We start from the raw sequence: 25,413 nt of genomic DNA on the forward strand, positions 1-25,413 counted from the left end.
TTGCAAGAGCAGGTCTGGGCCCTGAGCCTTCCCTGGGGGCACTCAGCCCAGCCCTCTTCAGGGGCTCCAGGGCCAGTGGGTCTTCCACCCTTCCCCCACATCAGACCTTCTTCCCCATTTTGTGCTTGTGTGGATTGATCCTGTGCTGTGCCTCATGTCAAGAACCTGGGCCAAAACATTAAAAGTTGTTTTGAGTCCTTCTCACCCCATATTTCTTCTCTTCCTCCCTTCTTCCTTTCTTCCCTCCTTCCCTCCTTCCTCTTTTCCTTCCTTCTTTCCTTCTTCCCTCCTTCCTTCCTTTCTGGTCTTCTATTATTTTTATTTTCTTTCTTTTTAGGGCTTTTTTGAAAGCCCTATCACCTTAAGGCCCAAGTGTCACTACTGCCCCCATGTGTATCACTGATGGAAGAACTCAGTCCCAGGATTATCCACACACCTGGGGAGAACCAAAGACCTTAGGCTATAGGAACAGACCTGTGGATAGAGCTGAAAGGCCATGGATGAAACAGGGTTGGCCAAGGACATACATGTCAGCTGGAGCAACATTTTTTTATTTTATTTTATTTTATTTTATTTTATTTTATTTTATTTTATTTTATGGTAAGTATTTTATTTTATTTTATTTTATTTTATTTTATTTTTTTATTATTTTCCCACTGTACAGCAAGGGGGTCAGGTCATCCTTAGATGTATACATTGCAGTTACAGTTTTTTCCCCCACCCTTTCTTCTGTTGCGACATGAGTATCTAGACATAGTTCTCAATGCTATTCAGCAGGATCTCCTTATAAATCTATTCTAGGTTGTTTGAGATGCGATGGCCTGACTGGTATTTGGGAAGCCACACAACTCTGGCTAACCGAGGATTTCCCTGAGAACACCTTGATCATGTCTATAAACAAGGAACCTGGGCAGGTCTTTGTCTTCAGCTCTGATACACAGACAAGGGCAAGACTGTCTTATTCAACATGAATTTGTAATGCTTCCTTAGAACAGTACCTGGCCCATATTTATTGGAATATATTTGGGAATAAGTCACATCACTATTACATGCCTGTTATATATGCCAATATAATAATATTTTTTACATTTTACTGTATACTAGGAATGGTTCTAAGTATTTTTATTATTTTATGTATTGGTCTCAATACCTTATGCATTATTATCCCCAGTTTACAAAAAAGGAAATGAAGACACAAAATAGACAACTTGCCCAAGTTAAGTGGCAGGGTTAGGATTTGAATCAGGCTGTCTGGTTCCAGAGCACTCTTATGCCCCTTATATGTTTCCCATTTATATGCATCTACATTTCATTATAATATAAGAGCATCTGCTGCTAGTACAATGAAATGCATTTTTATTTTATTTATTTTATTTAATTTATTTTTTTATAAGTTCTTTTTTTTAATAAGTTCTTCTTCTTCTTTTTTTTTTTTTTTTTTTTTGTCTCTTTAGGGCAGCACCCATAGCATCTAGAGGTTCCCAGGCTAGGGGTCTAATTGGAGCTATTGTGCCGGCCTATGCTAGAGCCACAGCAACACCAGATCCAAGCCATATCTGTGACCTACACCCCAGCTCACGGCAGCACCAGATCCTTAACCCACTGAGTGAGGCCAGGGATCAAACAAGCAACCTCACGGTCCCTAGTCGGATTCATTTCTGCTGCGCCACGAGGGGAAGTCCCTGAAATGCACTTTTAATGTAAAAAAAAAAAAAAAAAAACCCAAAACATTATGGTATCATTTATTTTCTTTCTTTTTAGGGCCATATCTGTGGTATATGGAAGTTCCCAGGATAGGGGTCAAATCGGAGCAACAGCAATACCAGACCGGAGCTGCATCTGCAAGCTAAACCACAGTGGGCGGCCACACCAGAATCTTAACCCACTGAGTAAGGCCCAGGATCAAACCCGTATCCTCATGAATACTAGTTGGGTTCTTAACCTGCTGAGCAACAACAGAAACTCCTATGGTATCATTTTTTGAGTACTCAGAATTATTCCAGGGTTCCTAAATATTCTTAATTACTAAATGCCCCCCATTAAATTGTGTGTACATATGTGGCAAAGGGCAATGTTTTGAAACCAGTAATGTCTATTTCTCTTTTGCCTTTTTGAGTACCAGGCTTTGACCTAGTTCATCCCAAGCATCTGCTTGTCTTGGGTGCAGGCAGGGGAAGCATATGGACTGGGAGGTCTGTCATATTATGGTGTGAATGCTGGGAAATATGAGAGAGTGTTCAGCTTCTGACATGCAAAAGAGAATTAAGAGAAGATCTTCCCCCGGAGTTCCCTGGTGGTACAGTGTTAAGGAGCCAGCATTGTCAGTGCTGTGGTGCAGGTTGGATCTCTGGCCCAGTGATTTTTGCATGCCGATGGTGCAACAAAAAGAGAGAGAGAGGATTTTCCATATTCATTCCACCTCTGACTCCTTTTTTCTCTTTAAGTTGTAAGGACAATAGATTTGTTGCCAGATGATAGAAGGGAGGAAAGTCTGATTCTTCCTGCACCAGGGGATTATACCCTAAGAGGCCCATAGAGGGAGGAAGGAGATTGAGAGTGTTGCGTGTGCCCAGATTTTTGCCTCATTTGTTTTTTGTGTTTTTTTTTTTTTTTAAGATTTATTATGTTGTGTTTATTTATTTATTTATTTATTTATCTTTTTATGGCTGCACCTGCAGGGGTGGGGTCAAATCCAAGCTGCAGCTGCCAGTCAGCATCACAACCACAGTAACACCAGATCTGAGCCTCAGCTGTGAGCTACATAACAGTTTGAAGGAACGCCAGATCCTTAAGCCACTGAGTGAGGCTAGGAATTGAACCTGCATCCTGCAGACACTGTGTTGGTTCTTAACATGCTGAGCCACAGCAAGAACTCCTGCCTCATTTGGCTTTGACTCAAGTAAGGGGAGAGAAAAGCCAAGAGCAGGGGGAGGATGCTGTCAAACCAAGATGCTTATAAGGACCCCGGAAATATCCCTGGATCAATTCTCAGGCCTGCCCAGCTCAATAGGATAGGGGAAGCAGCTGTGCCAATGGAATCAGAGAGGGAGGCCCAGGCTTGAACTGCCCTGGCTGCCTGAGATCTCACATTGCAGGAGGCTGAGCTGAGAGCCTTGGGACCTTCCGCAGGCCCGCAGACGTGGCTGGAGGAAAGGAAAGACCAGAGGCTCAAGGGTCCATAGCCCTGAGGGTTGAAGAAATTTGGAGTGTGGGGTGAGTCAGCACGTACCACCAGAACAGTGTTCAAACCAGGAAGGACCAGATCATAACTTAAACTAGTTGAAGAGTTCACCTGAGAATGATGGCAGAGCACACAGTCACATGTTCCTCCAGCAAACGTCCCCTGTTTACAGTGGAGAAGTTAGGCGAGGTAGAAGCTAACCAAGAGCTGAGCCCCTTTATCCAACACTTCCTGGAACACCTTCGTCCTAAAGCATTCTTTTTTTAAAAAATTTATTTACTTTTTCGGGCCACACCCGCAGCATATGGAAGTTTCCAGACCAGGGGTCGAATCAAAGCTGCAGTTTTTGGCCTACACCACAGCCATAGCAACGTAGGATCTGAGCCACACCTGCGACATACACCCCAGCTCACGGCAAAGCCAGATCCTTAACCCATTGAGTGAGGCCTGGGCTCGAACCTATGTCCTTATGGTTACTAGTCACGTTCGTTACTGCTGAGCCACAGTGGGAACTCCCTAAAACATTCTTGACATTATCAGATTAGATTTAATTTTAAACAGGTTTGGATATTTAGTTAAAAATTTTTAAATCGTTAAAGTCATGGGAGAGAGGCCAGATGACTTCCAAAAATATTTTAAAATTACATTTTCCCTCTGTGTAAAGTTTGCAGTCCTGATGCAGTATATACACCCAGGCAGATCCACTGTAGGGGAGGAAGAATTTTCCTCTACCCTTCAAAGATTCTTTTGGCTGTTCTAATAATCAAATTGACATGAAACAGATTCAAAGGAGAAAAACAAATTTAATTGTTTACTTATGGAAATCCCGCGTCATAAGAGGTTCGAAGACAAAGATAAAATGAGGTATGTATCCCACCCTGACCTAAGGAATGGGATGGGAGCCTGGAACTTCCAAGGATGAGAGGATAATTTCTAGGATGATAACCAGAGTTGATGTTGGGTAATTGGGTGTTTGCCCTGCCATGCAGATGGGCCACTCAGTTAAAATTTATTTTTGGTAATAACTCTTTTTGTGGGAAAGATTTCAATTTATATTCTTCTAGGTAATTAAGGGAGGGGCAGATTTTCTTCTGAACCCATAGGGTCTCAATTGCCTTTAGCTCAAAATAATCCTCATGCAGAAGTGGTACATTTTGAGGAAGCTCCTTCTGAACCTCTTTAACATCAAGAACCATGCCTGTAGTTATTCTTCGGTTTTCACTCGTTTTTGTGTCATTGTCCCAGTTATCTGCTTTGCTAGCATCCACCACTGCCTGAAAGCATTAGCCGTGTATACTGAGGAAAGAAGCTCCAGTAAGGGACCACTGGATTGACATAAGAATAAGAATAGGCCAATTAGTGACAGCACAGTATGGCATAAAGACTATTTTGAACAGAGTTCCCATTGTGGCTCAGCATGTTAATAACCTATTACAGTGTCTGTGAGGATGTGGGTTTGATCCCCAGCCTGGCTCAGTGGGTTAAGGATCTGGCGTTGCCACAAGTTGTGGCGTAGGTCACAGATGTGGCTCGGACCCAGTGTTGCTGTGGCTGTGGTGTAGGCCTGAAGCTCTGATTTGACCTCTAGCTTGGGAACTTCCATATGCTGCAGGTGTGGCTCTAAAAAGAAACAAAAAAGGTTATTTTGAGCTAAAGACACTTTGAGAACTAGTAGAAAGAGCTCTATATGGCCACCTCTTAACTGGCTAAACATAAACTCCTTTTCTTTTATTTAGCCTAAGATGGTATATATGCTCTAATCATCCAGTTGCCTCCTTGAATCTCATTTCTTTGTGAAACTCCTGGGCATATATACATACTTAATGTTTTTTCTCTTTTTAATCTTTCTTTTTTCAATACAATTTGTGGGCCCAGCCACTGAAATAGGTGTTTCCTCCCTCCATCCCCATTTCCTAGTCCCTGGCAACCACTGATCTATTTTCTGTTTCTACCGATTTGCCTCTTCTGGTCTTTTCATCTAAATGGAATCATATGATGTGTGGCCTTTTGTGTCTGGTTTCTTTCACTCAGCATAATGTTTTCAAGATTCATACATGTTGTAGCACCTACCAGTGCTTCATTCCTTTTTAATAGCAGTATAATATTCCATTACATGGATATGCCATATTTTGTTTATCTATCAATCGGTGGACATTTGTGTTGTTTTCATTTTTTGGCTATTATGAACAATGCTGCTGTGAACACTCATGTACAAATTTTTGTGTGGTTTTTAGTTCTGTTTAATATATACCTAGAAATGAAATGTTAGGACATTTGGATACACTATGTTTAACTTTTTAGGAACCACCAAACTATTTTCCAAGTGACTGCTCAATTTTACTTTTCCACTAGCAGTATTTGAGGTTTGTGTAATTTCTCCACATCCCTGTCAATACTTGTTATCGTCCTCCATTTGGATTAGTCACCCTAATAGATGGGAGTAGTATCTCAGTGTGTCAGCTATCTTATTGAAATTTTCTCATAACATACCTTTTGAGTTGTTTGCAGACATTTCCGTAAGCTTATTATATTCTTCTTAGCAGTGCTTCATGATTCTTTCTTTTTTTTCTAGTTTTGTACATTACTACTATTATACCTTTTGTGACTCTTAGATAAACACTTCCATTTAGACTTTTTAAGCAGGTGACTAATCATATGACTCTGTATATGGAGAAATTGTAATTGCTTTATATATGGAGCTATTCATCTCTGAAAGCCTGAAAATAGAGTTACTACAGGCCCTAGTGATTTCCTTTTTGGTGGCATGGGGTAATTTTTGTGTCCTGTCACAATCTATATGACAGATGAGGGACCAAACCTTACTCTATTAATAACTTTACTTTTTAATTGAACTTTTACCCGTCACGGACTGAGGAACAGGTTATATTGCTGGTCCTGAGTTAATTACAACAGCCATTATTTTTTATTTGCAGTTCCTGAGCAAGCAGTAAAACAGCAAGTTAAGTCACATTTGCAATGGGACCATGACTCAATTAGTGTTTTTGAATAATAGGCAGTAGTAATTAAGGTCATGGCAATCACGGCAGCAGCAGCATGTGGCAGCCTGGCCTCAACAAAGGCTATTTTACAACATGTCTCCAAGGAGGGGGTTGAAGGGAAACAGAATAAACCAGGTGCAGATTCTCTACTTCATATCTCTCACAAGCTGGAAGTGGAAATTCTTGAGAATATCATAAGCACTTTTTCAACATCAGTTTATGAATTTCCACTTTGGAAGCTCAAAATCCAATGTAAAACACGTAGGTCCTATGAAGTAGTATTTTTAGTCCAGTTAACAATGGCTATGAAAAGCCAGGCTGCTGAAACTGAAAATCATATGTAAACATTAACATGTACCTGGAGAGCAGGGTGTGCAGGGGGAAACTGATAACTTTCAGAGTGACTTTGCAAACCCAGGCCTATAAAGTCCCTTCCAGCAGAAGAGTGAGTGTGCCCATCTTAAAGCTAAAAAGATGGAGGCACAGCATGGTCAAGTGACTTGGGTGTGATGCCTCTAAGAGGGGTCCTGGGTGAAGCCTCTTATTCTCATTTTAGATTTCAGTTGCTTATATCACCATCTTTCCAGAGCTGCAAGTACTTAGATGGCTTGTGCCCTTGCCTCCAGCCTGATATTCCATGCTGATGATAGAAAATTTCTTTAGGGAATAAAGAAAAATTTAATCCATAGGATAAGGTGTTGTGAATGTTAGGAACAAAAGGAATATAAGAAAGGAAGCCCAGACTATTGCTCTGAGTGCTGTTAAAATGGCTGTCCCACTATCCTTGAAAGTGAGGGTACTGGAGGAGGGGCCCATGGATTGAAGGCGGACTGATTGTATCTGGGATCATCTCTTTTCTCCTGTACTTCCACCTCCTCACAGCGCTCCACACCCAGCAGCCCAGTCCTCGCTCGAACTCAGGGCCATGCAGTCGTTTGCGTAAGTGTGCTTCTCTGAGCCATTTGTGGATGATTTTCCACAGTTTGCAATAATTCTCTTTGGAATGATGATGCTAGTGAACAGGTTTTGTGTCTTTTCAAAATGCATGTGTTGGAGTTTCTGTCGTGGCTCAGGGGTAATGAATCTGACTGGCATCCATGAGGACACGGGTTCAATCCCTGGCCTTGCTCAGTTGGTTAAGTATCTGGCATTGCCATGAACTATAGTGTAGGTCACAGACACAGCTCAGATCTGGCAGCTTCAGCTCTGATTTGACCCCTAGCCTTGTAACTTCCACATGCTGCAGGCGTGGCTTAAAAAAATCAAAAAAAAAAAAAAAAGCATGTGTTGAAATTCTAACCTCCAAAGATAACACCACAAGGAGTTGGGGATATTTGGGAGGTGCTTAAGTCATGAGGGTGAAGCCCTCGTGTGTGTGGGATTAGTGCCCTTATAAACAAGGCTCCAGAAAGATCCCGAGCCCCTTTCACCACATGAGGACACAGGAAGAATACTGTTACCAGAACATGACCAGTGGCACCTTGATCATGGACTTTCCAACCAAGATAGCATTTGTTACCATCTCCAGCTGTCTTGCCTCTATATCCATACATCAAATCCCATTTCATCAAGTCTTGCTTGACCTCCTTCTGCATCTCTCTTAATCATTGGGCAGACTTGGTCCCTTTGGGCTTCCATAGCAAAACACCATAGACCAGGCAGCTTAAACAACAGAAATTTATTGTTTTACAGTTCTGGAAGCTGCAATTCTAAGATCAACGTGCCCTCATGGTTGGTTTCTGGTGAGACTTCTCTTCCTTGTAGATGGCTACCTTCTCACTGTGTGCTGACATGGCCTTTCCTCTGTTTGCACATGGAGTTGGGGGAATAAGAGAGATTTCTGATCCTCCATATGGTCCTCCTCCATCAGTTCTATAGGATTAGGGTCCCAGCTCTATGACCTCATATTACCTTAATTGTCTCCCTAAAATCCCTATCTCCAAATATAGCCACACTGGGGATTAAGGCTTTAATGTATAAATTTGGGGGGAAACATTTCTATCCATAACAACAAATAACTCAATTCTAAGATTCAACCAGTTCTGCTCATCTCAGAACCAACATTTGCTTGTTCTAACTCTTCTAATTCTTTCTAGTTGATCCTAAGAAACGCAGAGGATGGTCTTACTTTGGTGATCCTGTGTGTTTTCTGGGAATACAAAATGGTGAGAGAACTTCTCTACCATGCTTGCTTTCAAGAAACACAGGGCTTAAAGTTCAATATCAGCACTAAAGAAAAGGCCTCTAAATAATAATGATAATAATTCTGAATAATAATAATTATTAATTCTTAATAATTATTATTAATACCAATAATTAATAATAGTTAATATTAATAATTAATATCATTCATTATTAATCATTTTATCATTAATAATAATTCTATTTATTAACACTTATTATTAAGAATTATTAATTTATTATTATTGTCTTTTTAGGGCTGCACCCACAGCATATGGAAGTTCCCAGGCTAGGTGTTGAATCAGAGTTGTAGCTGCCAGCCTATACCACAGCCACAGCAACTAGGGATCTGAGCCATGTCTACGACCTACACCACAGCTCACAGCAATGCCAGATCCTTAACCCACTGAGCAAAGTCAGAGATCAAAACCTATGTCCTCATGGATGCTAGTCAGATTCGTTTCAGCTGAGCCACAATCGGAACTCCTTCTGAATTATTTTGATTGGTCATTCTTGTTATGACTTTTTTGAGCATACACCCCTGACATTTATTTATTAATTTATTTATAAATTATATACATATATTATACTGTAAAATATACATAGAATGCTAACAAATTAAATAAAAATAAATAATTTTAAGTTAAAGAAAAATAACTTGAAGCAATTTGAATAATTGCTTCCTGCACTTTATTTTGGTGACTGCTGTCCTGCTGTCAGGATTTAATAGGAAAAAAAGAATGAATTTGGAACCACTAATTTTAGATCCTGTTTCTTCACTTATCATTTGTATCTTCTCCTCTGAGTTGCTGAGTTTCAGCAAAATAATAGATCCAGGAGCCCCCGGGTAGCTCCAACAGGCTAAGATTACTGACATGGTTTTGGTTCACTTTGGTACCAAATATATTTTGGTGAATATACAAAGAATATTCCAATAGAGAAAGGGAAGATTGGGAAGGAGAGAATTGGGGAATTATATATACCTTAGGAAGTGGCCAAGGCTTTGATTTTATCTTTAAAGAGCTTTACTTAGCATTCAAGGCCAAATCTTGCCTTTTGGGTATGAAAATGTCATAGTAGCTCCTTGTTGTTACTAACCTTAAGGACTGTTAGAAAAGGAAAGTTGAATTTTATTTACTTGCAAATGAATCCAAGCTCCAGTGCGTTCAGGATGCAAACGCAGCTTGCAGTCCAGTCACTTAGAAGTGAATTAAAACACTATCCCAGGGGTACTATGGTTTCACCTTGGGGGAGCCCTGAGAAAGAAAGGAAAAAACCTCCACCTCTGGAGTGAAGCATCTATTGTTGTACTAATGTGCCCTGAACAGGTGTGAGCATTTTGTTCTCAGCTACAACTTCTTTCTATAAGTTTTAGATGCTTGTTCCTGGATTACAGGGAAGGATCTAAGTAGGTTCTTACTCTGGACTCTTAAAAGAATCATATTTTAAAAAGGTAAAATCACAACTCTCATACTAATATAAAAATGAACACATGCTAAAGATTTTACCTAATTTAAACTGGTGAGGTGTTAAAACCAGTTCAATGGAAACGTAGAAAAAGCACCAACATATGAGTACAGGAATGTTGAAATGAATAGGTGAAAGCACCCCCAACCAAGCTCTTACTTTAGGAACAGGAAGTCAATGAAAGCTCTAGGGCTACGATAGAATTAGATGTCTATCACAAAGAATTATTTTGCTTTGCTATCAGTCACAGACAATTCAGAGTTGAAAACTAGCCCCCATGTGGTTGTATAACCCAGAAAGGAGTCCTCGAGAACCTAGACATGGTGTAATTTCCTCAGAAGCACAATTCTGCTCCCATTGCTTCATTCTGGGGGTCAGTGCGAATAGTACCCTTTGGGCTTGTGCATCATGGGGAATGCTGAGCCCATTTCATGCTGAGCTCCCTGCCCCTCTTTTCCCCTCAAGTCCTATCCTTCCTTCAACTTCGGCCCCTCAGCTGAGCACTCACACGAAGGCACTTCCCCCAAATTCCTGACCTGTGTAATATTTTTACTTCCCTACCTCTGTGATAACTAGGAAAAGACAAAAGAAAAATCATGTGTCTATCACACTTTTTCCGTTCCTATTGATGACTTCTGTTAACAAGGGTTTATGCAAATGACAATGTATTAGGCTGCCCAGTTGGCTAGACTGGGCAAAGGACTCTAGGTTATCAGAGATAAAGTTGCTCTGGTTCTGGCTCCAGCTCTCCAGACATAAGTGGTATTTTTTTTAACCTCACATTGCTGATTTAAATTCATACTAGAGGAGATCCTACTGTAGCTCAGCAGGTTAAGAATCTAACTGGTATCCATGCAGATGCAGGTTTGACCCCTGGCCTCGCTCAGTGGGTTAAGGATCTGGTGTTCCTGCAAGCCACAGTGTACACAGGCAAGACTTGGATCTGACATTCCGTGGCTGTTTTGTAGGCCTATATTTGCAACTCTGATTCGACCCCTAGCTAGCCTGTGACCTTCCATATGTTGAAGGTGTGGCCCTAAAAAGATAGATAAATAAATAAATAAATAAAAATAATTCACACTAGAGCTCTTTATATGGTTCATTAGACTTGATTGTCTCTGGGCTTTACCCATTCAGCATTTTTTTCTGTGTTTATAATTTCAGCTTAGGAGAATTCTCTAAATTGCACAGACAAGAGTTCCTGCTTTCAACAGACTGCTCATACTGGCTTTGTGTTTTGCTAAGGAGAAAGATGCTAGATTCCCCTCCTTTCATGTCATAAAGCATAGGATTTTCTCTAAGGGTCTTAGAGCAATAGCAGCATAAGGAGAAAGATGCTAGATTCCCCTCCTTTCATGTCATAAAGCATAGGATTTTCTCTAAGGGTCTTAGAGCAATAGCAGCAACATTATAAAGAGAACAAATGTTTGAGGTTTCACCTAAGAATTTTTTGAGCTTAAACTACTCTGAGAAAATGAGTTTCTAATTAATACAAATAGATTTTCTAGGAAAATTTTTTTCTATTTTTCTCTTTTATTTTAGTATTGCTGCTTTGACTATAGATTTAACTCATGCCACCAGGGGCAGGACATGCTTTGATTCTGCCTGATACAAGTCTTGGATACAGAGAATAAAGCTGGGTACTAAAAGGGTGTTGATACATTAATGGATAAGAAATGAGTAAATTCTTCTGATGCAGGTACCATGTCTTAGTCATCTTTGTGCCCGCCGGGATGACAAGCCCAGTCACTTGTGCATAGTAAATGATTGATAAAGGTTTACTGAGCTGAATTATTGCAGACAGGTGAGTCTTGAGATTTGATGTGTGCTCTTAATCTTTTGAGATGATTGTCAAGGACAAATCATGAGTCTTTGGGGGGAATGTGTTTTCATTCGTATTTTTAACTGTATTCCTGAAGGTTTGCACGTGGTTATTAATGTAACATGGCATAAAATCCAAGGACATAGTTCATTTATCTTCTGCTTTATTTAAGTTAGACTTAAGGAGCGCTTACTTGGCTTACTCCATTATTAATAAATAACTGATATATTCAGAAAAGAGGCTTAGCTATAGGGGTAGGGGAGGGTTAATTCAGAGCAGGAAGACATATCTTAGTGGGTACTGTCTATTGCAAGCATTTTATATTAGTAAGTTATGGAGTAAATTTTAAATACGGCTCTGTCTTGAAGTAGCGAAATGGCCAGATCAGTGAATGATTGTTTCTGTGACTCCTATAAGAATTAATTTTTTTACCCATTAAAGTTATGGCCAATAAACAACAGTGCTTCCTATACAACTGGAAACAGCACTTGTGATGGTCATGCTTGAGTAAGTATGTAGCAATGTGAAGTGGATGATGAAGACTGGAAGACAGTGGTCACTTCTCCACTCAAGATTTATTTTCATTGTTTTTAGGTGAGAAAATAGATGTGCAGATTTCTCAGTCAAATCTGGTTTCTTAGAAATACAAATGATCGCCCTCATTGGTGTGCTCTGGGAATACAGCAATAGTTGCTGGATAGACCATGAGCTGACATTACATTTCGAAGATGGAGTACTGGCCTTTATTGGAGCCTCAGAGGAAAAGGAGGCTGAGATTGAATAAGGCTGCAAAAGAGCTGACTGCTGAGGCGCTCACCTTTGCATATAAATTTTAGGTCCTTTAATAACATGAAATGGTCTGTGTATATTGAAATTCCACATTAGGCTTTTGCTGGCTATTAGACACTCAAGTGAGTAAGGATGAAGGGATGAAAACCACAAGTTAATGTATTTCTTTATAGTTTGTAAGTTGATGTGAGGCACAGAAGATGCTGCAATTGGCTTTGAAGTTCATTCTGTGTGACTCTATTCCCTGCTTTGATTTTTAGAGGTATAGATGCATGTACAGTTCTCAGAAATGAATCCCAAGTCTGTAGCTCTATTTAGGCTTTCTTTTTCCAAGCTTCTTTCTATTTAGAGAAAAAATGGGCAAGGCACAGAGAACCCTGCTGTGAAAGCACAGGTGGGAAATCAGGATTCCTGTGGAAGAGAGTATGTGTTTGTGGAGAGAGGAAACATTCTGAAAAAATGAGGGCAAGGAGAAGGTGATGGGGGGCTGCCAAGGAATGGGAGAGCATGACTACATGTGAAGTCAAGTCCAAGATACGAAGCCAGGGTACTTGGGTTTTCATAGATTCCAATGACTCTTGATATTGAATGTAGCAGGAGGAAGGCCTTCTTTCTTAAGCTTTTCCTCTAGGATATTTGGACAAATCGAGATTTGTCTCTACACCTAGAATCTGTCCTTTGAATCTACCTCTGAGCCACATAAGTTGCCGGATGAGTCTGGAATTATCCATGATCAAGGTCAATATAAATTTTTCTAGCAGGGCAACAGATTTATTTCATTTGTTCTTTGGCAGATGAGAGAAAAAGGAAGGAAAATCTCATTTTAATGCAGTTGTATGTGTAAAAAGTTGTATACTTGAAGCAGGAATAGCAGAGCCCAGTTAGGCCTTTGTGCATTTCCTTTTGATTTTTTAACAATCCTGAAGGTTCTTTTTAAGAGAAGGTAATTACTTAACTAATTCAGAATGATCAGAGAAAAAATAATAACAATAATAATATCTAACATTTAATTGGTGCTAATATGGGCCAGGCACCTATCTAAGATGTTCACTCTTGATAGTTCTATGCAACCCTATGAAGTCGGAAGATGTAAATAGAGACCAAAAAGTTAGGTAGCTGGTTACTTCTCTTTTCCTCTTCAATTATTTATTTTTTTAACCTGGAAATTTGGGAGAATCTTTTCCAAAAATCTGAAAAATCACAGTTCTTTTAGAAGACATCCCAGCAACGTCTAAATGGCACTCCTATTTATGAATATTATAAGATAGAGCACTTACTATATTAACTGATACAGCGAACCTGTCAACATTTCACAAACGTGTCAGAACATATCAGCAACGCTTTAGTTACTAGTAACACCCCACACTCTGGGTTCATCACCATCCTAAAGACATCTTGCTCTGCCTCTCCCTTGTCCATATTCTGCTATCCTCATTCTCTAGTAACAGAGACAGAGGTTTTCTCATCTGTTACATTTGGAAAGGATGAAGGATGGATGGAGTGGGTCCAGAAAGAGACAAGAAAAAGAAGGAGGAGAGGACTCCACCAGAGCAAGAGTGGGAGCACCAGAAATTTTTGGCCTTGAACCCAAATAAGCAAGGTCAAGGGCACTCATATAGGAGAGCCTGAGCTGCATGTGGGATGATTGTGTGGGCCTCTAAGTATGAGGCTGCTTTGTGTCTTAGTTTCCTATTGCTATGGTAAAAATGTACCACAATTGTAGTGATTTAAAACAACAGATACTGGAGTTCCCATTGTGGTGCAGCGGAAACGAATCCGACTAGGAACCATGAGATTGTGGTTTCGATCCCTGGCCTCGCTCAGTGGGTTAAGGATCCGGCATTGCTGTGGCTGTGGTGTAGGCCAGCAGCTGTAGCTCCGATTAAACCCCTAGCCTGGGAACCTCCATATGCCGCAGGTGTGGCTCTAAAAAGTAAAAAAATAAATAAATAAAATAAAACAACACGAACTTATTTTTTGTACAGTTTGCAGAACATAAGTTTGAATTGAGTCCTGTGGGATCAAAATCAAGGTGTTAGCAGGGCTCCAGGGAAGAACTCATTCCTTGCCTCTTCTTTCTTTCAGATGCTGCAATCATTCCAATGTCTGCTGCCACCCTCACCCCACTTTCTTCCCCCTGTATTGTCAAATCTCCTTCTGTCAGCCTCTTTTAGGGACATGTGACTTTCAGTACTTATGTGGCTAACCCAGGATAGTCCCCCCATCTTTAGATCATTAACTTAATCACATACGCAAAGATTTAATTATGTACATTTATGCACACAAGTTCAGAGACAAATGTGACTCAAGGCGGCGATTAGAATTTGGGGCCTATATAGCCTCTTAACAGGGAATAAGGGGGGGGGGGAGGTAGGCGCTTTTGGGAGAATGTATGACTTCTTGGGGGATGGGAGATAAGGGCCCTGAGAGAAAACAGGTGACAAATAGGACTTAGGAGAATGTATGGGTGATATGATAGCTTTGTGGCAATGTCTTTTGGGGTATGGCGCCAATTTCTCCTTTCCAAGAAAGGATTGGAGTGCTCTGGAGAGGGGATTTATGACAATTGAGTTCTTTGGGGAGGCTCTGTTTTTAGGCAGATACAGGATTTAAGGAACGCAGATATCTTCAGCTCAAAATAGTATTTCATGCCACAGCAGTTTATTCTGGACCCTTCAGTGCCTATAGGTCTGCAGGGATTAGCCCAGCTCAAAGCTCATCACTTTTAAGTCCTCTGCATACAGCCCATATGTGTTCCTTGTTAAAACCCGTTCATGTTACCTGGAGAGAATAAGCACATAGTTTTGGGCTAGTGTATTAGCGGGACTGTTTTTAGAATTAAAAGTGTATAACCAGGACAGAGCACAGACTATATTCCATCTATAATCTGTCCTCTAAGGTTAGAAAGAAGTCCTTTGTGGAGCAAATCTATACTACACTTGTGGGCACTGGTCCTGGCCTCTTTGCCTGGATTCTGTTGCTGCCTGAGTCCTCAGGCTTGGGCGGGTCTGCCAGTGTGTCCTAATTCACTTTTGCTGATCTGGGTCTTGGGTCACTTCCTAAAGCTTCCCACTTAAACTCACACATCTGATCAGCTCTTCTTATATATTCTTTAGGAACTGGGGAGTTAAATTCTTCTACTGTTTAAAAGTGTGTACCTTCAGTTACAGAGTTCTCATAAACCTTAGTAATCTAATTACTAATCTTGGGAAAATCTTCCTGCTTTCTTTGAGAATACTACAGCAGTGAGTCACCAGAAGGATGCCAGGAAAGGGGAGGTGGCTGGGTCCCTGGGCTTATCATCCACTGGCATGTCCGTTATCTCTGCCAGGAAGACAAGCCAAGTTATCCTTCAGACAGGAAATGGGATGTTGGTGGTGGCCCCAAGAAGTGCACAGACTCTGAACTGGAAGATGAGAGACCACTGTGGAAGGGATCCAGGTAAGGGAGTTTCTGTGATCCAGGCCATGGTGGCATTAAGCAGTAAAGACTAGTTTCCTCATGCTGCCCCACTAAATTCTAGACTGCCCCAGTGACATTCTAAACTGCAGGCTCTACTCACTGCCTGTTTGCTTTACTGCTTAGCTCTTGAAAGCTGGCTTCCATCACCACCACTTTACAGAAATTTTCATTCATAACTTTCACAAATGATCATGTCTCAATCCCAGCCTCCTTAAAAGCATAGATGCCAATCACTTACTGCTTCTTTGAGATTGTCAATTGTTAGAGGTTGAATTGTGTCCCCCTCCCAGAAGATGTGTGAAGCCCTCACCCCCGGTACCTATAAATGCGACCTTCTATAGAATAGGGGCTTTGCAGATGGGATCAAGTTAAGGCGAAACCATTAAACCCCAATTCCAATATGACTAGCGTCCTTATAAGAAAAGAAACAGAGGAGTTCCTGTCATGGTGTAGCAGAAACAAAACCAACTAGGAACCATGAGCTTGTGGTTTTGATCCCTGGCCTCGCTCAGTGGGTTAAGGATCTGGCGTTGCCATGAGGTGAGCTGTGGTGTAGGTCGTAGACTTGGCTCAGATCCTATGTTGTGGCTGTGGTGTAGGCCAGTGGCTGTAGCTCTGATTTGACCCCTATCCTGGGAACCTCCATATGCTGCAGGTGTGGCCCTAAAAAAGCAAAGAAGAAGAAGAAACAGAGACACAGAGGGAGAAGATGGTGACTCGGTGATGGAGGTAAATAGGAGCAATGATGCAGCTGCAAACCAGGGAATTCCTGGGATCAATGGCCATCAACAGAAGCAGCAAAGATAAGGAAGATGTCTTTTCCTTTTCTCCCGGTCTCAGAGGGAGCATGGCCCTACTGACACCATAGTTTTGGACTTCTAGTCCCTAGAACTGTGAAATAATCAGTGTCTGTTGTTTCAAGCCATTCTGTTTATCACATTTTGCTATGGCAGCCCTAGGAAATTAATACACTAAACTTATAAAAGATTGTAAGATTTTCCATTCTCCATTTGCATATTTGATCCCCTCCCTTGTTTCTACTCTTCAGTCCCCCGCTTCAACACACATGGAATGAATTTGAAAATTTAACTTCTCCTGGAAGTTCCCATGTGGGGCTGTGGTTTAAGGATCCAGTGTTACCCCACCTGTGGTGCAGGCCACAACTGTGGTGCAGGTTCAATCCCTGGCCCAAGAACTTCCATATGTTGTGGGTACAGCCAAAACAAAACTAAACAAAAATTCAACATCTCCTGAGCATGTCAAACATTTTTTTACTTGCTTCAGAATATATTCAGCCTGATGTCTTATCTAGACGTTTTGAATTCATTATTTTTGTTTGTTTTGTCTTTTTAGGGCCACACCTGCAGGGTATGAAAGTTCCCAGGCTAGGGGTTGAATTCGAGGTGCAGCTGCTGACCTACACCACAGCTCATGGCAACACCAGATCCTTAATCCACTGAGCGAGGCCAGGGATGGAACCCAGGTCCCCATGGATACTCCGTGTTTGTTACTGCTGGGCCACAGTCGGAACTCCTTGAATTCATTAAATTTAAAACTAAACTAATTTCCAATGAGATCTACCCCAGTCCCAGCCCCCTTCTCTTTCCCCTGACTTCCTGATCTGTCCATAGCTCAGTGGTCGTCCTGTCTAGTCATCCCTCTCTGAAACTTGAGAGTCTTGATCTGAGTCTTTCTTCTCCTCATCCCTAACCAATTGCCAGTTCCTACTGCTATTACCTCTTGTCTCACATTCCTTCTAATTTCTGTCACCATTCTGATCACTCGTCTGGTCCACAGGCCCAACTAACTGCCTGTCTTATCACTCACTACTCTTCCTCGTACCCCTCTTGAACTGGGCTTCAGGAAATGCTACAACCTTGTCTTGAGAGTCCCAGGAGGACAAAGGCATCTCCAGTTTCTTGCTCAGGGAGCCGCTAGGCTCCAGAAACCAGGGACAAGATAGAGGTGGCAGCCTGCCCAGCATCAAAGAACATGGGGGCTCAGGGGAGAGAAAGAAAGCCAAGAAATGGGGGAGGGGGGCACAGCTGGCTCTGGTCACTGACTTTTCCAACTAGGTCTATGCCTTTAGGTTTGTCCTGGTCCATGGAATCTGACCCTCACTTCATCCTTTGCTCTCTACTTCCCACTCCTGTAACTGCCCCTCCCATCCTGAGTACTGGGAAGCAAAAAATCCCTGCCCAAAATGTACCCCTTTATACCAACAGAAGATAGAGAACATGATTTCTTTTTCTTTTCCTTTTTTTTTTTTTTTTTTTCCTGCATCCGGAGCATATGGAAGTTTCTGGGCCAGGGATCAAACCTACACCATAGCACTGACAAGAATGAATCTTTAACCACTAGGCCACCAGGGAAGTCCAATGATTTTATTCTTGAGAATGCATTTCAGATTGCATGCTGGCAGGCAGTCTGCAAGAGACAAGTTAAGTATGCACAGAATTCCACACAATTTATACAGTAGAGTAGAAGAAAGAACAAGTAACACCTGTCTTATCTCTTCCAGAGACAAATGAACAGAACTGGTGTCAGTATTCTGTGCTCCTGAGACACCTGAGCTCATCTCCAAGGTATGTGTTTTCAGTGCCAAGTTCAGAAGGCTGTGACCTTGCATTGTAAAATCAAAAGGTCAGGCCTATTATTGGAGCTATTATGTTTTCAAGGAAACATCCTAAAAGGGGGGCTGAAGAGTCAGCTGCCTATTTCCCTTTTACTAAACAAAGAAAATTTTATCATCTTACCCTTGCAGCAATGATTTCCTGTGTATTAGATACACTATATTCAACAAACTTAGGAGCGGTACCTTATTTATCAGCACATCTATAACCCTAACTCAGCCCACTTGAGGGAGAATGCTTAGAACTCAAAGGAGGGCACCCCATCCTCCTCCAAGGGGTCTAACTGATGCCACAGTGTTCTCCTAGAGCTGACACCTGGGGAGCCAAAAATTTGGAGTGTCTTGGCCCCTCCTCTGGATATTCAGATTAGTTCCTCTTGGGTGGGTGTAGACATTTTATAAACACTCCCTGGTGGATCCTAATGTACAGTGAAGTTGAGACCTGGGTTCCGTCAGAAAGGATTGGTGCCAGACCCTGAGAATGCTTTCTGGTATTCCTGTTGAATGGATGTCTTTCTTTGGCTCAACTCAAAATTCTTTCTCTAGCAAAGTCCATCAGAGGCCTCTCAAAATTTGGACCTGTGTCTGACTCTAGGGTCACCCTGTGGACCCCAAGCTGATAATCTCAGGCCAGTTCCCAAAGCCTCCTCAGGACAGATATCAGGCAGTAACCATCATGAACTAAGGGCTTTTTTTTGGGGGGGGGGTTGGTTTTTGGCTACACCAACAGCATGCAGAAGGGATTGGCTCGCCAGGCCAGGGATTGAACTAACACCACGGCAGTGACAATCCCAGATCCTTAACTCACTGAGCCACCAGGGAAATATGAAAAAGGGTTTTTAATATGCTAAATCCATCTTGGGGGGATTTTTCTCTGTAAAGACAGTAGTAAAACTGAGCCTGGAGTAATGGTTATTGCATCTTAGAAATTAATCTTATTTCTTTTGGTTCTGTAGAGGAGGAAAATTTTTTTCCCCTTCTATCTTTGAACTAAATGTCTAGATCCAGGATGGAGCTACTCCTGCCTGGGGTGCCATGTCAACAAATGGAAACTTAGCTTTTGTGCCTCTATAAAATGCTCCGCTGGACCAGAAACATGGTATATTTGCTAGGGATAGAGTAAGATAGTAACACAAGTAGTTGTAGAAGTTCCAGTAGGAGACCATAGACTGAGAAGGAAACCTAGAGAACTTTGGGAGAACACTGTTCGTTAATAATTGCACAAGAAATGTCCTGGAATAAAGCAGGCCTGTTTAACTATAAAACTGTAAATAAAAGCATGAGCTATGCCTCAGGTCATTAAGTGAAAAATAAAATGAAGTCTGTATTCAAGCTCAGCAAGAAAATGATCTTAGGACCAAGGACAGGAATTTAAGGGAAAGATGACATTCCAAGGTAGGAGACCTTTGTTATATGGAAACCTGAGATGCTTCCACATATTTTTGGCATATGCTACCATCCTTCTGCTGATTTGAATAAGCACAACAGCACTAGTGACCTCTTGGGTCAAATCCTCTCTTAACCAATATGAAGGAGGACGTAGTGCTATAAGCCTGACATTGAGTCAAATAAGGAAGAAGTTGGTTTTTTCTCCTTCCTCACTTTCCTTGGATTATAAAAATGTAGCCCACATAATCCTTGGGCAGAGACATCTTGTCTGCCTGCTTGTATCCCTCACAAGCATCTTAGCTTAATAAATCTGTTTCTTGCCTATCACTGTCTCTCACTGAATTCCTTCTGCACTGAGACACAAAGAACCTGAGCCTCACTAAGTCCAGATACCAGGTGAGAAATTCTAATTAAAAAATCATGGGTTCAGAGTTCCCGTCGTGGCTCAATGGTTAACGAATCTGACTAGGAACCATGAGGTTGCAGGTTCGATCCCTGGCCTTGCTCAGGGGGCTAAGGATCCGGCATTGCCGTGAGCTGTGGGGTAGGTTGCAGACTCAGCTTGGATCCCGTGTTGCTGTGGCTCTGGCATACGCCAGCGGCTACAGCTCTGATTTGACCCCTAGCCTGGGAACCTCCACATGCTGCGGAAGAGGACCAAGAAATGGCAAAAAGACAAAAGACAAAAAAAAAAAAAAATCATGGGTTCAAGTCCCAGTCAGGGTTTTGGCTGGGTTTGAATCAGAGGTGTTTCAATTTCATTTTCATTCAGCCAATCAATCCTCAAACTCCAAGTCTATTCGTGCCATCTTTGGACTTCCTTAGTCCCCTGACTCAGCTACCCTGAACCAAATAAGATCACTAGGCAACCAACCAACTGAAAAAGCCAAATAACTTTTCGTTTACCTCGTAAAAAACCTCTAGACGTGAGTAACTTGGAACTCATTTCTCCTATACAGAGCCTTGAGTTTCCCAGCTTGCAAGTCCAAACTCTCCCAATAAACTCATCTATCTATTTTGTTTTACTTAGTGAGCAGATTTTGGTTTCTGACGTACCTTTGTAGTTTCTCAACTGGGGCTCTACAGCAAAAGGCAGATAACAAAAGAAAAAACAAAACAAAACACAGAAGTTTATCACCATGTACCTGCGACAAATAACATGTGGGTGTACCCAGAGGAGTTACTTAAAGAGGTGATTAGAACTTGGGTTTAAGTATCAACTCTCCACATGGGGAGTGAGTTATGGAAGATGGCCAGGAGAAGTATGGTGAAAAAATCAGTTTTGTTATACAAGTTTAAGTCAGTGTCTTGATGAGTCTTTTGTGATTAAGAGTCATCCTTCTCTTCCAGATACAAAGAGGTGTAAACAGATGCAGTAGGGGTCCCTGGAGAAAGAACCAGTCATGGCTTCCTTGATGTAAGACAAGCCATTTTTGGGCCAAGACTTTTTGTGATGGAAGCCTGGCCACAATGCCTGGCCTTGAACATGTCTCAGTAATAGGGATCTTAAGGGAAGTAAGGGAATGCAGAAACAAAGGAAAAGCAGGGACGAAACAATAGTTCAGTAACAAGACAGTCCTTCTTCCTCCTCCAGGGATATACATAATATTCTGACACAGTCTTTGAGTTCTGCAAGAACTGAGGCCCCACCCAGGGGGAGGAGCATAGCTTCAGGTTGAGCGCAAGATTCCTGGTGCCCCGCCCTGTTACTTCACCACCAACCAATCAGAAAAAAGTCACACCCCCTGCAGCCCTCATCCCAAATTTTGCCTGTAAAAACTTCTCCCCCAAAACCATCAGAGAATATGGAGATTTTGAGCATAAGCCACCAGTTCTCCTTGATTGGCCCTTCAATAAACATTTATCTGCTCCAAACTCTGATGTTTCAGTTTGTCAGGCCTCACTGTGTGTCAAGTACCTGAACCTGCACTTTATAACAAGAGCTACTGAAGGGGAGCAGGATTTGCCACCCCAAAATATGCCTCTTTGGCAGAAGGATTATTTGGGGCTGCTAGTTTTTTTTAAAAAACAGAAGACATAGGAGCCGCTCTGAAATCTGAGTAGAAATTACCCTCTTTTGAGAGACATTTACATTTTTGAGGGAAATCTCCATTTGTAAAGGGTGTCTCTCCAGACCAGGAAGAGGAGGACTAAATCTCAAGCAGCTCTTATCAACAGAGATGGCAAAGACTTTGATCTGCATAACAACCATGACCTTGTTACTTGTTACTCTGCTTTTCTAGGTCACCTCCTACTACTAGGCCTTCCTCCACCACTCCACATCTCTCTTTTCTCACTTTCTAGAATGGTATTTAAATTGGTGACTTGAGCCATTTCAGAAACATACTTAGTTTTCCTGGATATCTCCTGCATATACAGGAGGCATATTAAACTCCTGGTTTTGTTTTTTTTTTCCTATTAATCATTTGTTTTTTACAAGAGCATCTAATTAAAGGATGGTGGGTTTGAGTCCTAATTTGAGATATATGGTTTCAGAAGGGTAGAGGGACAATTATTTTTCCTCCCCTGCAGGACTTTCTACCACTTCATTTTGGAAACAACCTAAATGTCCATTGACAGAGGAGTGGATCCAGAAGATGTGGTACATATACACAATGGAATATTACGCAGCCATCAAAAAGAACGAAATACCAGCATTTTTAGCAACATGGATGGACCTAGAAACTGTCATGCTAAGTGAAGTCAGCCATACAATGAGACACCAACATCAAATGCTTTCACTGACATGTAGAATTTGAAAAAAGGACAGACGGAACTTCTTTGCAGAACAGATGCTGACTCACAGACATTGAAAAACTTATGGTCTCTGGAGGAGACAGTTTGGGGGGTGGGGGAATGTGCTTGGGCTGTGGGATGGAAATCCTGTGAAATCAGATTGTTATGATCATTATACAACTACAGATGTGATAAGCTCATTTGAGTAATAAAAAAAAAAAAGAATATTACAAGTCAAATGTCCCTCTTTGATATTGGACTATTTTGAGTTAAAAGCCATTAAGAACAAGTAAATGCAGGGAAAGTTCCAAAAACAGACATAAGGAGTTCCTGTCGTGGCTCAGCAGAAACAAATCTGACTAGCATCCATGAGGGCACAAGTTTGATCCCTGGCCTCACTCAGTAAGTTAAGGATTTAGTATGGCTGTGAGCTGTGGTGTAGGTTGCAAATGTGGCTTGGATCTCACGTTGCTGTGTCTGTGGTCTAGGGCAGCAGCTACAGCTCCGATTCAACCCCTAGCCTGGGGACCTCTATGTGCCACGGGGGCACCCCAAAAAGCAAAAAATCCAAAAAACAAAAAAACCAGACACAAGTTATCTTTTCATAACTTATGGAGCTTACCCTTTGGTAAAGGAAATTTCCATTTGTAAAGATGTTTCCCCCTCCACCAGAGGAGGATTCTGAACGCCCTGCAAGTAGAATTCTGCATACCTCATCCTACTAAACAATCCTTATTTACCATACTTTTCCTTGTCACCTTCCATAACTTGCTTCCCCCACCCAGAAGGTCCAAATTCATTTTTCTTCGATTAGGCTAAGGTGATATATAAACCTCAGTGATGGTGAAACTGACAGTATTAATGGCTTGAACCGAGGCAGGACATAGATTGGGACTTGAACCCACGTGCCTGGACCTGAACCCAGCCTAAACCCAGATTGGGACTTAAACCCACGGTTTTAAATTAGGATCACTCACCCTGTGTGTTTGGACTCACTGAGGTTCAGGTTCTTCATGTCTCATGCACAGAAGGAACTCAGCGAGAGATAAAGTGATAGGCAAGAAATAGATTTATTAGGATAGGAGACTTGGGAGAGGTGCAGATATGCAGGCAAGTAGGCTCTGCCCCAAGGATCCAGTGGGATATAGTTTTATCATCCAAGGGGAGTGGGGGTTGGAAAAGCCCTCCTCTTCCTTTCTGGGAGTAGTAGGTCCTTCTTAGTATCCCATAAGTTGTGTATTCAAATTAGCAGAAGGGCGGTCCTCAGGCTCCTGCCCTTGGTCTGAATCTGGTTGCACTGCCTCATCCCATCCCCCACTTGAGGCAATTCTTGCACCTCCACTAGTCAAGCAAGCCTGCCTTATTCTGATGGCTTTTTTGAGCAATTTATTAACTTACAGTAACCTCCCAAAGTCCCCTAGGTTTCCCTCTGTATCTATGATCCTCTACTGGGACTTCTAAAACTACCTGTGCCTACTCCATCCCTATCAATCAGGCTGCTTCCTTGAGTGTCATTTCTTTGGGAAACTGTTGAAATTCGGCCTTTGTCTGCTGATGCCGAATTGAAACACAGAGACAGAGTTTTGGGTAAAGGAGAAAAAAATAGCTTTCTTGCTTTGCTAGTTAAAGGGAGGGCCACAGCAGGCTAATGCCTTAAAAATTGTTTCCCCACAGCCCCACCCCTTGGAAAGAATTGTGTGGAGTTTTATAGTAAAAGGGGGGAAAAAAACCAGATTTTCAGGTAGGAATCAGGATTGGGATTGTGAACTGAAGTTTGGCACTTGCCATCAGCCTCTTACATGGGGTAAAACATGAGCCACTGCAGCTACCAACCCGCAGCACCCCCTGCGTGGAGCTTAGGGTGGAGACCAGGAGTGAGGCACTCTGTGTTCTGGGAAAACTGGAAGAACAGGCCTTCAGATAGTCAGATATTTTTAGGAGAAGATTTTATGTGCCCAATTCTTGCATCTCCTCATATCTAGAAAAACATTAAAATCCTTCCTGGTGATGGCTGCTCCTTGTGACTGGTAGTAAGTTTCATAAAATCAGCAACAAACTTTTGTAAAATGTGTGTATGCTGCATGCACCACCCCCTCTCCCTTATCATATCCTGATATTACCCTTTGCCTCCTTGGGTGGTATTTCAGCCCAGTCTGTCGTTAAGTATAAACAATGTCACAGTCAACTGTAAATGCAGTCACCTCCAAGGGTGAGAGCCGATGAGTCCCGAAGGCTATGAAAACTCAGGATACTGGCCCTAGCTGATGTGCATATCAAAGGAATGATTTCAGTAAGCTCAGGCCTCTTTTGTTCCTGCTCCCTGCCCTTTGTTGCAAAAATTCATAAATCCTATCTCCTCCCTGACTGCCTCAGAAAAGTTTCTTGGGGCTCTCTAAGATGCTGTCTCCCAGGTTTAAGTCCTAATTTCATCCCCAATAAAACCTAACTCTCAACTTTCAGGTCGGCAGGATAAACATTCATTCTTTCTTTAGGGGGAAATCTTAGTCATCAAAGCTGGACTCAGGAGATCTCAGTATGATCATGATGGTGGTCTTTTGCGTTATTGCCTAGAATAATCGTACTTGCGCAAAGGGCATATTGATCAGAGATTAGAATAAATTAGGAAAGTTCTTGAAAAACATCATGTGCTAATAATCTTTAACTGACAGGCAATTGTGCTCAGAGTGCCTAATTTTAGCTTAAGGGTGATTGCGTTTAGGGTGCAATTAAACTGTCCTTGACTGTTCCTCCCTTG

At 41.8% G+C, this 25,413-nt stretch overlaps 1 protein-coding gene across 10 annotated transcripts in view; it reads left to right on the forward strand.

Moving 5' to 3' along the window:
* LOC146406845 (uncharacterized) overlaps positions 1-25,413 on the forward strand; it is a 140,999-nt gene that overhangs the window by 89,385 nt on the left and 26,201 nt on the right. The window contains exons 3-6 of one of the 10 annotated variants that reach the window (XM_084977443.1): positions 15,771-15,880; positions 16,557-16,630; positions 18,423-18,486; positions 22,455-22,888. The exons of 1 other annotated variant lie outside the window; for it this stretch is intronic. In XM_084977443.1, the coding sequence (XP_084833569.1) occupies positions 15,771-15,880; positions 16,557-16,630; positions 18,423-18,464 (226 nt within the window). In that variant the 3' untranslated portion in view covers positions 18,465-18,486; positions 22,455-22,888. Of the gene's footprint in view, positions 1-14,524; positions 15,881-16,556; positions 16,631-18,422; positions 18,487-22,454; positions 22,889-25,413 lie in introns of those variants that run through there. 8 more of the 10 variants (XM_084977428.1, XR_014816079.1, XR_014816078.1 and 5 more) reach the window with 8 other exon arrangements.

Source organism: Sus scrofa, chromosome 1 (assembly GCF_054392235.1).
Source record: "Sus scrofa isolate SSC_HxYL_T2T_F1_AM1 chromosome 1, Sscrofa_HxYL_maternal_Yorkshire_Landrace_v2.0, whole genome shotgun sequence".
NCBI lineage: Eukaryota > Metazoa > Chordata > Mammalia > Artiodactyla > Suidae > Sus > Sus scrofa.